Source organism: Leptidea sinapis, chromosome 10 (genome assembly GCF_905404315.1).
Source record: "Leptidea sinapis chromosome 10, ilLepSina1.1, whole genome shotgun sequence".
Lineage (NCBI taxonomy): Eukaryota > Metazoa > Arthropoda > Insecta > Lepidoptera > Pieridae > Leptidea > Leptidea sinapis.
The window spans coordinates 13,187,330-13,201,488 of record NC_066274.1 but is presented as its reverse complement, the minus strand read 5'-3'; the positions used below and the strand labels follow the sequence as shown (position 1 = coordinate 13,201,488).

The following is a 14,159-nucleotide window of genomic DNA, read 5'->3' as shown; positions in this document are numbered from 1 at the left end:
ATATAATAGGCATTTCATTGTTTTAATTTTTATGAAGCTTCTTTGTTTCGGGTTAGGTTGGATTTTAATTAGGGTCTACAATCTTAATCTTCTATTAAGTTTATTTTAACTCGAGCACTGGAAAGTTTTTAATATATTTCGTCATGAACCTTTAATTTTAGAATATAAATATATATGTATATAATCTGAACCTCGGAAACGGCTTCAACGATTTTAATGTGGTATACAGGTAGTTTCGGGGGCGAGAAATCGATCTAGCTAAATTTCAATTTAAAAAAATGTAGTTTTATCCGTGTTTTAATGAGAAACTGCTACAATTATATAATAATAATAATAATAGACTATAATAGCTCAGATGGCCTATTTGTTTTTAAATTGTTCAAGTTATGTTCAACTTTCTTAAAAATCCTAGCAACGCTTGGTCTTGATATGAGGAATTCAGCTTATGTTTTTCATCATAAGTATTATTATATTTTCCACATTACCTTCAAGTCTCTGAAACTCAATTTAAAACTAAGATTAAATCAAAGTTCAAGTTCATTTTAATGTTTTATTATGTTTCACACACATCAACATGTTTCTTGATCAGCTATGAATAAATTACACAGATCTACTATAACACGTTTCATTGAAATATCTAAGGTAGAACCGTTGATTCTCAGCACGTTATCCCCTGTTCGATCCACGCTCGCCACCTACCAATTTGTTTTCAGTATTTGAATTCAAATGTTCTTCTTTTCTTGTCTTATCCAAGTGTATTATTTCTTCTTGTCAGTCGTTTCCCTCACTGTCTTGTCCACTAGCTGTCGCCATTGGTTGCGTTCCGTTGCCTCATGTATTGCAACATTCATGGGCACCTCCAGCTCTTGGGAAATTTGGTCAGACCACTGTATGGGACTCTAGCCTCTCGGTCTCTTTCCTTCTACCTTCCCTGTCACCATAAGACGCTCCAAATTGTTGGCATTTATGCGAGCAATGTGGCCAAAGTATCGCAATATTCTTTGCAGGCAGAATACTAGTGTAGAGGCCTTGATCAAATATCATCAGGTGACACGTATGTATGTTCTCCTCTATCCTCCTCCTTTGTGCCTCCATAAAGAACACTGATTTTGTTAAGATTACAATGTTCTATGTTAATTTTGTGAAGTTCTAAAACTTTAATAATTAAAATAAGGTTTACAGCACTTACAGCTAATTATGCATTCTGTTCTCAAGCATCGAATGAACCGCCGCTGTTGTTGGAGATCAAGTTATCTTCGAACGGCTCGATCACTTGGCTCGGTGTTGCGTATAGATTCCTTATTATACCTTCCCTGGGGTTGACGCGGGCATGACCAGCGGTGACTACTTACCACCAGTGGGAGGCTCCTTTGCATCGGATGCCGGCTAGATTATGCGTAGAAACCACAACGGTGCCTATTTCTGCCATGAAGCAGTAATGGGTAAGCATTATTGTGTTTCGGTCTGAAGGGCGCCGTGACTAGTGAAATTACTGGGCAAATAAGACTTGAAAACTTATGTCTCAAGGTTAGCAGTTGTAGTGCCGCTCAGAATTTTTGGGATTTTCAATAATCATGAGCGGCACTGCATTATAATGGGCATGGCGTATCAATTACCAACAGCTGAACTGTCCTGCTTGTCTCGTCCCTTATTTTCATAAAAAAAAAATTCATCACGCAACACGTACGCTTACTAGTTTAGCTTATGGTTATACCTATTCATACATAACATAAGGAAGAGCTACTCGAATAATACCGACCTGACTGCAAAGTTGTTATTTTAATAATACAATTCATCATACCAGTTGTATGTAATGTGCGATATTATCATCTTCCTACTAGTAGTACATTACATATGAAGCAGATTGTAATTTATAAGGCAGATAGCAATTATATCAAATTCAAAATATTTTTTCATTTCTCATACTCGGAAAGTAATGTTGTTTTGATGTGATTATTGGGTGGAAAATGCTGCTTCCCTCCATAGAGAGAGAGAGAAATAGTAGATTGTTAACCGAAGGTCTAAAGAATCATTTCCCGAGGCTATAGTCCGAGTAGGAATTGATTCTTTTGTTCTGTCTAAATACCTTGGAAATGATTCTTTCGACCCCCGGTTACCAATCTACTATTCTGCTGTGTCGTTATACTGCAGAAGTTGTGGTTATTTTAAGGTTAGCTAAAAAGGCTCAACCACAATAGTTTCACGGCCGTTTTAACAATCATCTGTTTAATATAGGTGTCACCGATAGTCCCCTGTGCAGGGTCTACATGGAGGAAGAAGACACGAAAGCACATGTCATTCTGTAGTGTAGGACTGCACCCCACCACGCAAAATAGTCGAGTCGCAAAAGTAGCCCGTAATTGCCAGGGGCGTCCATTGGTTTTCTAGCAAGGTTGGCACTGTAGATCTAACTAATTGCGCTTTTGTCCGATAGTAGGACATAAGTTGTACCTAGTATGAAACGCTGCTTGCTTCGCATTGTCTACCGTAGTTAGTAAATTAACTTTAACACTAGTGCTACATTTATTTAGGTTCATAACGAGGTAGGCACTGCCTTATTGCCTATATGATATGCACGCCTCTGGTAATTGCCTTACCTTAATTTTCCTGCCGCCTAATTCTACCTTCGCACGACACGCCACAAATTAGGATATGATCTCCACCATCTGGAACTGTGGTGGTCCTCCACAGTGCGGTTTTTAAGGAACTTTCTTCCACGTATGACGAAGCTTTGGAATGAGCTTCCTTGTGCGGTATTTCCAGGACGATACTATCTAGTACCCATGTACACCTTCAAAAAAAGCGCGTACACTTTTTTAAAGGGCCTACATCGCTCTTGTCCTTCTTCTCTTGTTAATTTCTCTGGTATTGCAAGAGAATGTGTGCGGAGGTTATCACTTAACATTGTTTGTTCTCTATTCCATAAAATAATAATAATAATAATTACCCAGAAGAGCTCTGCTCTGTGTTCTGCCCCCAACGAACTGGCTCCTCTCACTTGTGTTGTGTATTTACTGCGAAGGTGATAGAGTCTAACAGTTAGATTAGACAGATTAATCCCAGTTAGACTCTAACTGGAATTAAATCTACAACACTAATTTCGCTTTACGAAGTTACTCGGTATATTTTCTTTTTTTCTTGTTCGAGTTTATAAAAAGATTCAGTTAATTTTAATTGTATTTTAACATATTGATGTATGTCTGTAATCTGTAACTATCTTAAATTTGGTTACCTTAAGTTTATACGAAAGTATCTATCCCTACTCTGTGGCTTAACTTTGACATATAAAAGGATTAAAACTTATCGAGGTAGCTTTACAAATATCGTGTAATTCATTGTTATCGACAGTGTAAACATAGCAATCGCAAACACACTAATCTTGTACTGATGAATTAAAAAAGGAGTTTTATTATTTGCCATATTATATCTACGATCCGAATGCATCTGTTACTTTGTCAGCTTAACTTTATATACAACTATCTTTTCCTACTCTGTGGCTTAGTTTACACATAAAAGGATTAAAACTTATTGAGTCAGCGATACAAAATATATCGCGAAAAACATTGTCACCGACACTGCAGCTGTAGACATAGGAATCGCAAACACAGGAATGTTTGCCGATGAATTTAAAAAGGAGAATTATTATTTAGTATAAGCTGATGTTCCCATATTATACTTAAAATCCTAATGCATCTGTAATTTGGTCAGGTTAATTTTACACGAAAAAATTTTATCGATGCAGCTATACAAATGTCGTGAAATTCATTGTTACCGACAGTGCAAAAATATCAATAGCAAACACAGTCATTTGTGCTGCTGAATTTGAAAAGGAGTTTTATTATTTGCCATATTATATCTATGATGCGAATGCATCTGTAACTTGGTCGGCTTAACTTCTCCTTCTAGTAGGCTAAATACATAAGGGTAAATCTATAAATTATAAAGGTTTTATTGTTACTTATTTATTTAAAAAGGTCATGTTGTCAATTATTCCTACGGGCTAGAGTAATGAAGTCTTACAGCAATATAGTATAAATTGTAATTTTTTAGAATGATGCAAACATTAATACTCGTGAAGTTTCTTGCACCGATTCTTCTCTCTCAGAGCGCCAAAGTTTTTTAGTGATTTAATTGACATAATGTATGAAGAAGATAAGAGAAGAATTATGATCTTGAGCGGCACTGCAAGGGCTTATCACTTACCATCGCGTGAACGTCTTAGCTACGATTTCACCAATGACAATTCAAACTGAGTTTAATAAAACCCAGTTTTACCTAAACGAGTTCAAATGGCAGTCTTGATCTCGATTAAAAACAAAGTGATTTCACCAATACCTTTTGAGCGTGTTGAAGTAAACTTATTTTACATGTCATAAACAAATGACTACAGTTTGATACATCAAAAACTTGTCAATATATGTTATATACAACTATCTTTTCCTACTCTGTGGCTTAGCTTACACATAAAAAGGATTAAAACTTATTGAGTCAGCGATACTAAATATATCGCGAAAAACATTGTCACCGACACTGCAGCTGTAAACAAAGCAATCGCAAGCACAGTAATGTTTGCCGATAAATTTAAAAAGAAGTTTTATTATTTGGTATTAGCTGATGTTCCCATATTATACCTACAATCCTAATGCATCTGTGATTTGGCCAGCTCAACTTTATACGAAAGTAACTAACTCTGTGGCTTAACTTGACATAAAAAAAGATTAAATCTTATCGAGGCAGCTATACAAACGTCGTGAAATTCATTGTTGCCGACAGTGCAAAAATATCAATAGCAAACACAGCCATTTGTGCTGATGAATTTGAAAAGGAGTTTTATTATTGGCCATATTCTATCTACTTGGTCAGCTTATCTTCTCCTTCTGGTAGGCTACATACATAAGGGTAAATCTATAAATTATAAAGATTTTATTGTTACTTATTTATTTAAAAAGGTCATGTCGTCAATTATTCTTATGGGCTAGAGTAATAAAGTCTTACAGCAATATAGTATAAATTGTAATTTTTAAAAGGATGCAAAGAATAATACTCGTGAAGTTTCTGGCACCGATGCTTCTCTCTCAAAGCGCCAAAACAGAATGTATGAAGAAGATACGAAAAGAACAAGAATCTTGACCGGCACTGCAAGGGCTTATCACTTATCCTCGCGTGAACGTCTTAGCTACGATTTCAAGAATGACACTTCAAACTGAGTTTAATAAAACCTAGTTTTACGTAAACGGGTTACTAGTTTGTATTTTTTCTATGTATGTCTATTCTAGTCACTGGCTGAGCTATTGGATGCCTTGATGTTGCCGGGCAGTGAATGTCTTGTAAACCCCTGGATGGTTTCAAATGGGGGGAACTGTTGCGGCTTCAGAACAATCCCTTATACTTGTCCTGAAAGCCATAAATTCAATCCATTTCAAACTTTCCCTCCTTACATGCACATCCGTGATGTGCGCCTTCTGGCGATCTGTCAAAACATAACTCTTAATGGCCGCGTGCGTAACCGCATCGACGCCCCCTGAGGAAAGTATAGAAATCTAAGGTTTAAGATCGATCAATTGCCTGGACCACTGTGTACATTCAAGTTATAGTGCTAAGTCTACCAGTAGTTATATGTATATGATTACCAAAACATTAAGTATTAGTGACGTGTGAATTGGCAAAAGAGGTGTGTTCCTGACCAGTGAGTATTCCTTCCAAAACTTCCAGTTTTGTAGCCACTATATTTGTTCTTATTTGAAGCCAACTAGGTTTTGATATTCTTTGTTTCGGTGGCTTAGGTAATCTGAAATATATCTAACATATGCACCAATCCATACAAGTGTTCATGTGCCAACATAAATTCTGATCCATTCGAGCCATGGATATTATTTAAATTTAACTTGATATATTTACAGTCCAACTAATTTTATTATATTAAGTGTTATTTTTTTATTTAAAACACTGATATTACTTATACTGATTTTGGTTTATTTGAAAGTAACTCATTTATTTCAATTATAACCCGCTTAAATTGAATGCTTGTATTTGGCGCATGTATTACTCAGACAGAATGACATTCTTATTTTGTCGTCTTATACCATCGCTAACTTTGTTACAAAACTTCCAGTTTTGTAGCCACTATATTTGTTCTTATTTGAAGCCAACTAGGTTTTGATATTCTTTGTTGCGGTCGCTTAGGTAATCTGAAATATATCTAACATATGCACCAATCTATACAAGTGTTCATGTGCCAACATATATAGTTATAAAGCTATGGTATTAGCTCAGTAAATATACATTAAAATCACAATAATTTGCATTAAGACTTTATTGGAAACAAAACATCGTAGGGTACTTTCAAGAATATTTTGTTTGAAAGCTCTGTTCCAATTTGATTCCAGTTGGTTTGAGCAAAAGGCAGCAGCTCTTTATACAGCAATCGCCAATTCTCGTTCGTAATTTGCACAGCAAGCGCGGCTGTAACATAAATAATAATAAATTAAATAACACGCCATGTAATGTAAGGTATATTATTAAAATCACCTGAATCTTAAAATATTATAATTAGAGCGCTTTCGCACTACGTCCGATCCGTATGCGTGAAAACACGGTCCAAATTAATATAGTAAGAACTATTTCTATGGTAGTTTACGCACTAGATCCAGTTTCCGTCATCCGATTTCTTTCCGTCAACCAATGACGTTATATACATAGTCAACCGTAAAAATAGAAATAGTTCTACGACTGCACTGGACCGTTTTTCACGGGTACGGAACGGATTCGGATCGGTCGCAGTACGAAAGCGCTCTTAAAACATTTATAGCAGTACCTTCTGTCGGTACTACAGATTATATAATCTACAAGTCATATCATATAATTAAAAAGCTATCTTCTTCTTCTTATCGAGTCGATGGTCACCTCAAATACGGGCAACCCAAAAAGCCGCAACCGTGATAGCTCGGTCGGTAGCCTCGTGTAGCTCCTCGTTCGTGCAGGTTGTCGGGCACGCAGGGCACCCAGTCATGTGCGCAACGGTCTGTCTCGGATGACCGCAGATGCACTCCGTATCATGTCCAGAGATTAAACCCCACCTCGCTAAGTTTGCCCTAGCTATTAAAAAGCTATGAAACGTCCGACATATTTTTTTTAAGAAGATGCAAATGGGCAAGAGGCTTACCGGATGGAAAATGGTGAGACTGCCCGTGGACACCGCAACACCAGGAGTCAAGAGATGAAAACTGATGTCACAAAGTGGCTGTGCGAGGCAAGAAGTGTTTCGCAAAAACGTGCGGTTGTAGAATTTTATCAAACTAATTAACTTAATTAATTATTAAATTTAAGTTAGACTTACTTAAATCCTTACTCTCTGGATTTTCGTTGGTAAGGAGTGTCTTCATTTTGCTAATATCAGGCCTCATATAAAAGGACGTAACCCTTACATGAGTAAAGCCGTTGATTATTTCAGGTTTTCCATCTATTTTCCATGTGTAATCAAGGTCATCTGAATGAGAAAACGAAATTAAATTAAAAAATTAGTTATTTTTTGTATAATCTACGCGTGCTAAATGCGTTGCATATGCAGATTAAAACCGGACTTCCAGGTTTTACACACACAATATACCTAGTCTTGCCATAAATACTGTAACAAAGAAAAAACAAAATTTTCTATTACAAATAACATTTATTACGTTTACAGTGTGTTAGTGTAATACATAAATATAAAACAATTTAAAATATAAAAAGCTTATTCGAAGTGGTCTCCATTGGCTGTAATACAGTCAATGATATTATGTATATTATACAATAAAGAGGTAGATATCGCACTAGCGCGCGCCAAATGTTGCAGACAAATTCAGACAATAATTGTCGTAATTTCATTAAGTCGGCTAATAGCAGCGAGCTAAGCGGAACGTTTTCGTGGCGTGACAATCATAACCTAAAATGCCAACCTGTGTGTTAAGAAAATGTAAAAACTATGTTTGCAAGATATATATAAAGTGAAGGTATTTCATACGAAATTATATAAAAGAACGTCGTATTTGTATTTTATTACGATTTTATTTCTTATTTACAAATAAATCTCGAATTATTAACGTGGTGGTTCGAGCAAGATAGAGAATATGATGTCAATTGCAGCGCGACAAGGACAAATAGTCATAGATTGATCAACCAGAAGTGAAATCGTTGGCAGAATACATAGCGTTCGTAACCGCTTGATTGCGGAACTTGAGTTTTCTTGTTAGTTAGTGAGCGTCTTTCTTAAATAATATTATGATGATTATAATAAGTTCTGGCTTTCAAAGTCTTATAATAAAGGTGGTATAGAATGAGATTAGTAATAGCAGGCTATTTGATATTTCGGTTTTGTTTTGATATGTCTGTATTTTTTTTTATAATTTTATGTACAAATAATTAAATCATCAATATGGCTATATATTATAATAAATATTATTATTATTTTTTAAATCAATAACACCTAATTTACCTAATTTAAATGTAGTTTTACTACTTTATAACTTTTATTACATGAACTCATGAATTAATCGTATTTTACGCATAAATCACAGTGTACGGTAAAAAATCATATCTGGTGAATGATTCTGTGTTTTTGCTATGCAAATACGAAGCAATTAGCAAATTAGACTTATCTCTTTTTCACTTGCGATAATTGCATTTACTATTCTTCTTTGACGTGTAATCGTAATGTAGTGTGCTATTGCAATGTTAAATTATTCATGTGTGCGTTTGTGCATCATTTACAAACACCGAATGTTGTCTAGGTAACCTATCTATACTTTTAAATATCATTGAATACAGTCCTTTAAACGCCGAGACCAGTTATCAATCACGCACTCTTTCCATGGGAAAATATCGTCACTTCCCATCGTACGGATTGTTTAAGGGACTCCAAATTATCATGGCAGTTTTTTTAGAACAGATATTTTCCTGTCACAAACAGAGGAGGTCTCACTGTACCTACTACTAGCCCGGTACACAAACATTTTACTAATACCAAGCCTATGGAGAGTTTTAAAAATTGCATCTGGCTCCATACATACTTTGTGTAGTGCAATAACAGCGATTCGGTTCTCTTTATCACCCCACTCCATTTTAATATCGCAAAATATTGCATATACAATGTATCGGCACCAAAATGAGAAAACTCAATGAACAATCACATAAAAATGACAGATTCCAAATTCAAATGTAATATGTTGTTTATTTTTAATTGTTACAGTATTTAAGGCCAGACTAAGTAATTATACAGCGTGGAGCTGTAATGGCGACAGTAAATGAAAGTGGATAGAGCTATCTAACCTAAATCGTTAAAAAAATAATTCTAAAATTCAAAGTAAATAATTCAAATTTTCAAACAAACAAATTATATATTTGGGAAACAAAATTTTAAACACCCTTTGTGTTCGCATAAGACGGCACGAAGTAGGTGTCAGTGCCTACACTAGCGCGCGGCTAATAAATTTCTTACAGGATGTTCCGAAATGATATTATGGAAAATTGATTTTTTTTAGGTGAATTATGTTTTTTCATTTTTGAATATTTTTTTTATGATTACGGTTAAGTAGTTCTACCCGTATATTTATTTAATGTCGCAATAAAAGAAACAAGCATTTCAAAATTTAATTTATATCCAATTTGTTTTAACTATAAAGTTCTGCTTGAATAAATAAAAGAAATGTTTGATATGTAAAAATGAGAGGTCGAAGAAATATTTAAAGGCATAGATAAGAAATTGTTCCAGGCGAAACCCATATTAGTTGTAGCCGTTTGGACAGGATTACGTACCCATTGAAATATTAAAAAGACCATTTGCAGAAAGCTTTAAGGTACTGTAACTGCCTCCACCGTCATACCGACCCGTCACAACCATATTAGGTGTCTTTATGTCTACTTCTATATGAAATTTATCTTCATCAGCTTTTAACCTAGAAATATAAATTTATTATGCTCTTCAAACTTTTTAAATTGTTTTTATGTATCTGTATTATATTAGCTGTTATATCTTTATGAGAGAGTATACAGCCATCCATTTGTCACGATACTGAGATTTATCCTTCGCTTCTTGCATTCGTTTCAAATAATATTTTAACACAGTTAACTTATTCTTGAAACTCTTGGTACTCTTTATTTCAGCTATTTTGACATCATTATGTTCAGCATTTCGCTATGAGCTAGCTATCATATCAGAAAGTGAATTTCATTAATACTAAAAATTAATTCCAGTAGACTTGTATACCTTACTACTCAACATAGGAAACGAGCTCACCGTTCGAGAAGAGTTCAGCAAAAAGCGCTCAGACGGAACCCGAGAGGTCGCGGGTTCGAAACCCGCATCGTTCATACATTTTGGTTATAATACTTAATATACTTACATAATAACAGTTTATAACAAGTGTGTAAACAGCCCAGCTAAACTAACTACTACAGCAATATAATATTATCGCTGGCGATTTATTTTAGATAAAAAAGATGCATCGTCAGCAAACAGTAGATGTATTATAATGTTTATCATGAACTAATGACAAATCGTTAACGTCAACCATGAATAAAATAGGACCTAAGATTGAACCCTGTGGTAGGTGTACCAAATGGTGCATTGATGTGATAGAGCCAATTGATTTTTTGCCATTAATATCTACACAAATACGAATTTAATAAATTTAGAGCAACATCTCTAACCTAGTGGTACTATTTATAGATTAATCATTCATGATAGACGCAGTCAAATGCCCTGGATAAATCACATAACACCTCTAATGCATCACATGATTCCTTCCAATCATCCAATAAAAATCCTAACACTTAACACTAACTAGAACTTATAATACAGGCCCGACCTAGTCTAACCATGGAAAAGATTAATATACTTTCGTTTTAACTATGAAATAACAAGAGTTTATCCTAAAATAAATAAATTCGCTATTTTTTAATTAATTACTAACTATGTAACATACGCAATAATGTTTTTTTTAAATAAGACAATATATAATCGAATAGCACACAAGTAACTATATATTATGTTCTCTTTTCATTACATAAATCTAAATCTAAAAAAATAAGTCATGACATTGTTTATAACAATCTAGTTGATAAGCTTGTCATATTTAAATATCTATATATATAAAAATGAATTGCTGTTCGTTAGTCTCGCTTAAACTCGAGAACGGCTTGACCGATTTGGCTAATTTTGGTCTTGAATTATTTGTGGAAGTCCAAAGAAGGTTTAAAAAGTTTCAATAAACATGAAAGTCTCCGTTTTTATATAAAAACAACAATTTTGATTTTCCTCCGAGGTGTCTCCCGTCCGCGTCGTTCAGAAATCAAATAAAAATAATAGTTTAAAATGAATAACTAATTAGAATTTTTATATCTTTCTAATTTTCTGAGGAGGTAAAAAATAAATTTCCTTAAAACACGGGTAACACTTAAAAAAATGATTCCTTTTGTTTGTTTTAAGTTTATTTTATAAAAAAGTTAAGGTCTTTTATTTATCGATTGAGGCAGTACGAAGTCTGCCGGATCAGCTAGTAATAAATAAATAATTTACGCATTGAATCGGTTCTTAATTCTTATTAATCCGTCAAAGTGGTCCGAGTGTTTTACATTTCCTTATTGTGTCTGTGAATATATTGTCAATACACATGGCGCTATTCGGAGATACTCTCGTAGGGCCCGTAATCACAATATAGCAATCATACACTACGCAGATACGGTAATATTTCTTTCAATATCGCTCTCTATATAATTTCTATGAACTAACACACACAGCGCAAATAATTTATATTTTATCGTATAGTATGTGGGGGCACCGACATATTGTATAGAAAGATGGTGAGATTACAGGGGCAGGGTCTGCGATAAGACAGAGGGGATATATTGTGTGTATTATTGTATGAAGCAAGACTTGCATCACATACAAAATCAGAATCATCTTCTGACGAGCTGTCTAATCAATCAAGAAAAAATAAACGCGTTTTTTCCGTAAAATACGAACTCATTGTAACATTCTGTATAAACAATTCTTATCAAAACAAGTCTACTCAGTCTGCCGGTTCCCAAGTGAATGTATCATGAATCATCTCGTATATTATCGTATCTGTTTAGTGTGTTATGCTTTCAGATAATTAAATTTTTAAACGCAGATAAAATATTACCGTATCTGCGTAGTGTGTGATTCGCAATCGTACAAATAGCGAGTAGTTATATTCACATTAAAGTCGCCAGATACAACCAATTTATTTTCGATTGAGATAGTTTTGATAATATATTATCTTCCACAGTTTTTGCAAATAGGTCGGTATCGATATATATACATCGAATTATTAATTCTTACCTAACATCTCGTACAGTAGATGTGCTAAGACCTGATATGAATATTTCATTCATTCTCATTTTTGCACGAACCTGCAAAACACATAAAGAGTACTTTTCGAGAACAGTTTGGACAGTAAACTCAGATCTTCCTTAACTACGTCATCCTTTTTTTACTTTTAAAGCTTACCTATCCGAATTTGTTTATCTTAGTCTTAAAAATTTCGATCCTCCGTAAGTCCGTAACTATGGTACTTAGGGTTTAACTTATGCGGAGATCTATAGAGCGAACTCAGGGTTAGCTCAGACTTTTCTTACGTAAAACTCAGCTGAGTTCAAAATTAGCACGAACTTTGGTTTGGTATTTATACTCATTTGACAGCTGAGATTATGTTCAGCTTAAGCTAAGACAGACTTTTAGAAAATTAAATCGCGCATTTTATTATAATATAATAGTACGTGATCTAATATTATTTAAAAAAAAACTTTAACAATTTAAAGTATACTAAATTATAACAGTATCCAAAACTTATTGGATTAATAGTTTTATCAAAGTAAGTGCAATCAATGAATGATTTATGCGAAAAGCGGTCTTGTTTACTTATTTGGTATGAGAAACGGAACGCATTTTTAGATGCGTGACAGTAAAATTGTACACGTCATACAGGATAAAATATCTATAAGTACGAATTTGAAGATAAAAAAAAATGTAGTAGATAGAGCTATGGTCCACGATTATATTGCTACAGTTATTCTAATTACAAGGAAATGTATAGTTTTAAAGAAAATAACGAAAAAAAAATCAAATCTTAAAACGGGTAAAACACGTAAACAAAACGCTACATGAGCGCTGGCATGACTTGGGAGGGTAATAGCTGTCAATAGTAAATGAAAAACAGTGAAATGAAACGTAAAAATTGGTTAGGTTAGGTTATCTTGGAACAGTTACCACAATACCACAAGGACAGCGTAAATATATTCTTTAACCAGAACCGAATTGTAGTTATTTCCCACCTTTCCATTTCTTTCCTCCTAACTCCTAAGCTAACGAAATGTACTTATATAATGATTGCGAAACTGAAGTGGCAGTGGGCAGGGCACATAGTTCGACGAACAGATGGCCGTTGGGGCAATAAAGTCCTCGAATGGTGACCACGTACCGGAAGACGCAGTGTTGGTAGACCCCCACAAGATGGACCGACGATCTGGTCAAGATAGCCGCAATACGATGAATGAGGGCAGCGCTGGACTTATCGTCGTGGAAATCTTTCGGGGAGGCTTTGTCCAGCCGTGGACGTCTTAGATGATGATACTTTTTTATGAGTATAAACCCAATTTCTCTAAGGTATTGAATTTGTTAAAGACATTATAACACACCACTAATTAGTATTTAGTCCACAGTGAAGGTTACCAACTGAATTATATAGAACTAAACTTACAACCTCCGTACCTGGTTATTTTTGTATTCTAGTCGCATTTCTTTTTGATGCAAGGGATCGATTGAGGGTATTTTGAAATCTTTGATCCCGTCAGTCAAAACATGAATAGCGTCTTGTATAGCGTCCACCAAACATTCATTGACTTCTACAGAATTTCTATCGCAGGTCATAAAATACTTATCTGAAAATTCTCAAAATTATTAATATTAAAAAATTCCGCATTATTTAATCCAGTAATAATAAACTATATTTGAAAGGAAGATTCTTCCGCCCGTTTGTTACGGGTGTCAAGTTGTTACATTATAATCTTATAATTAAACTATATTCAAAATAGGATTTTAACATCATATTTGAGAAGATAATAATAAGACAAAATACTCTGTGGCGTCTTTTAAAAAATATATA

At 34.4% G+C, this 14,159-nt stretch overlaps 1 protein-coding gene across 1 annotated transcript; it reads right to left on the bottom strand.

Moving 5' to 3' along the window:
- Positions 1-6,297: 6,297 nt before the first annotated feature.
- Positions 6,298-13,931, bottom strand: LOC126966351 (circadian clock-controlled protein daywake-like). The gene is made up of 5 exons (XM_050810350.1): positions 13,766-13,931; positions 12,338-12,408; positions 9,790-9,929; positions 7,337-7,486; positions 6,298-6,462 (listed from the first exon to the last, which is right to left on the bottom strand). Exons 1-5 carry the CDS (start codon positions 13,922-13,924, stop codon positions 6,305-6,307), a joined length of 678 nt encoding a protein of 225 aa, XP_050666307.1. The 5' UTR covers positions 13,925-13,931; the 3' UTR covers positions 6,298-6,304.
- Between the last annotated feature and the right edge of the window lie 228 nt (positions 13,932-14,159).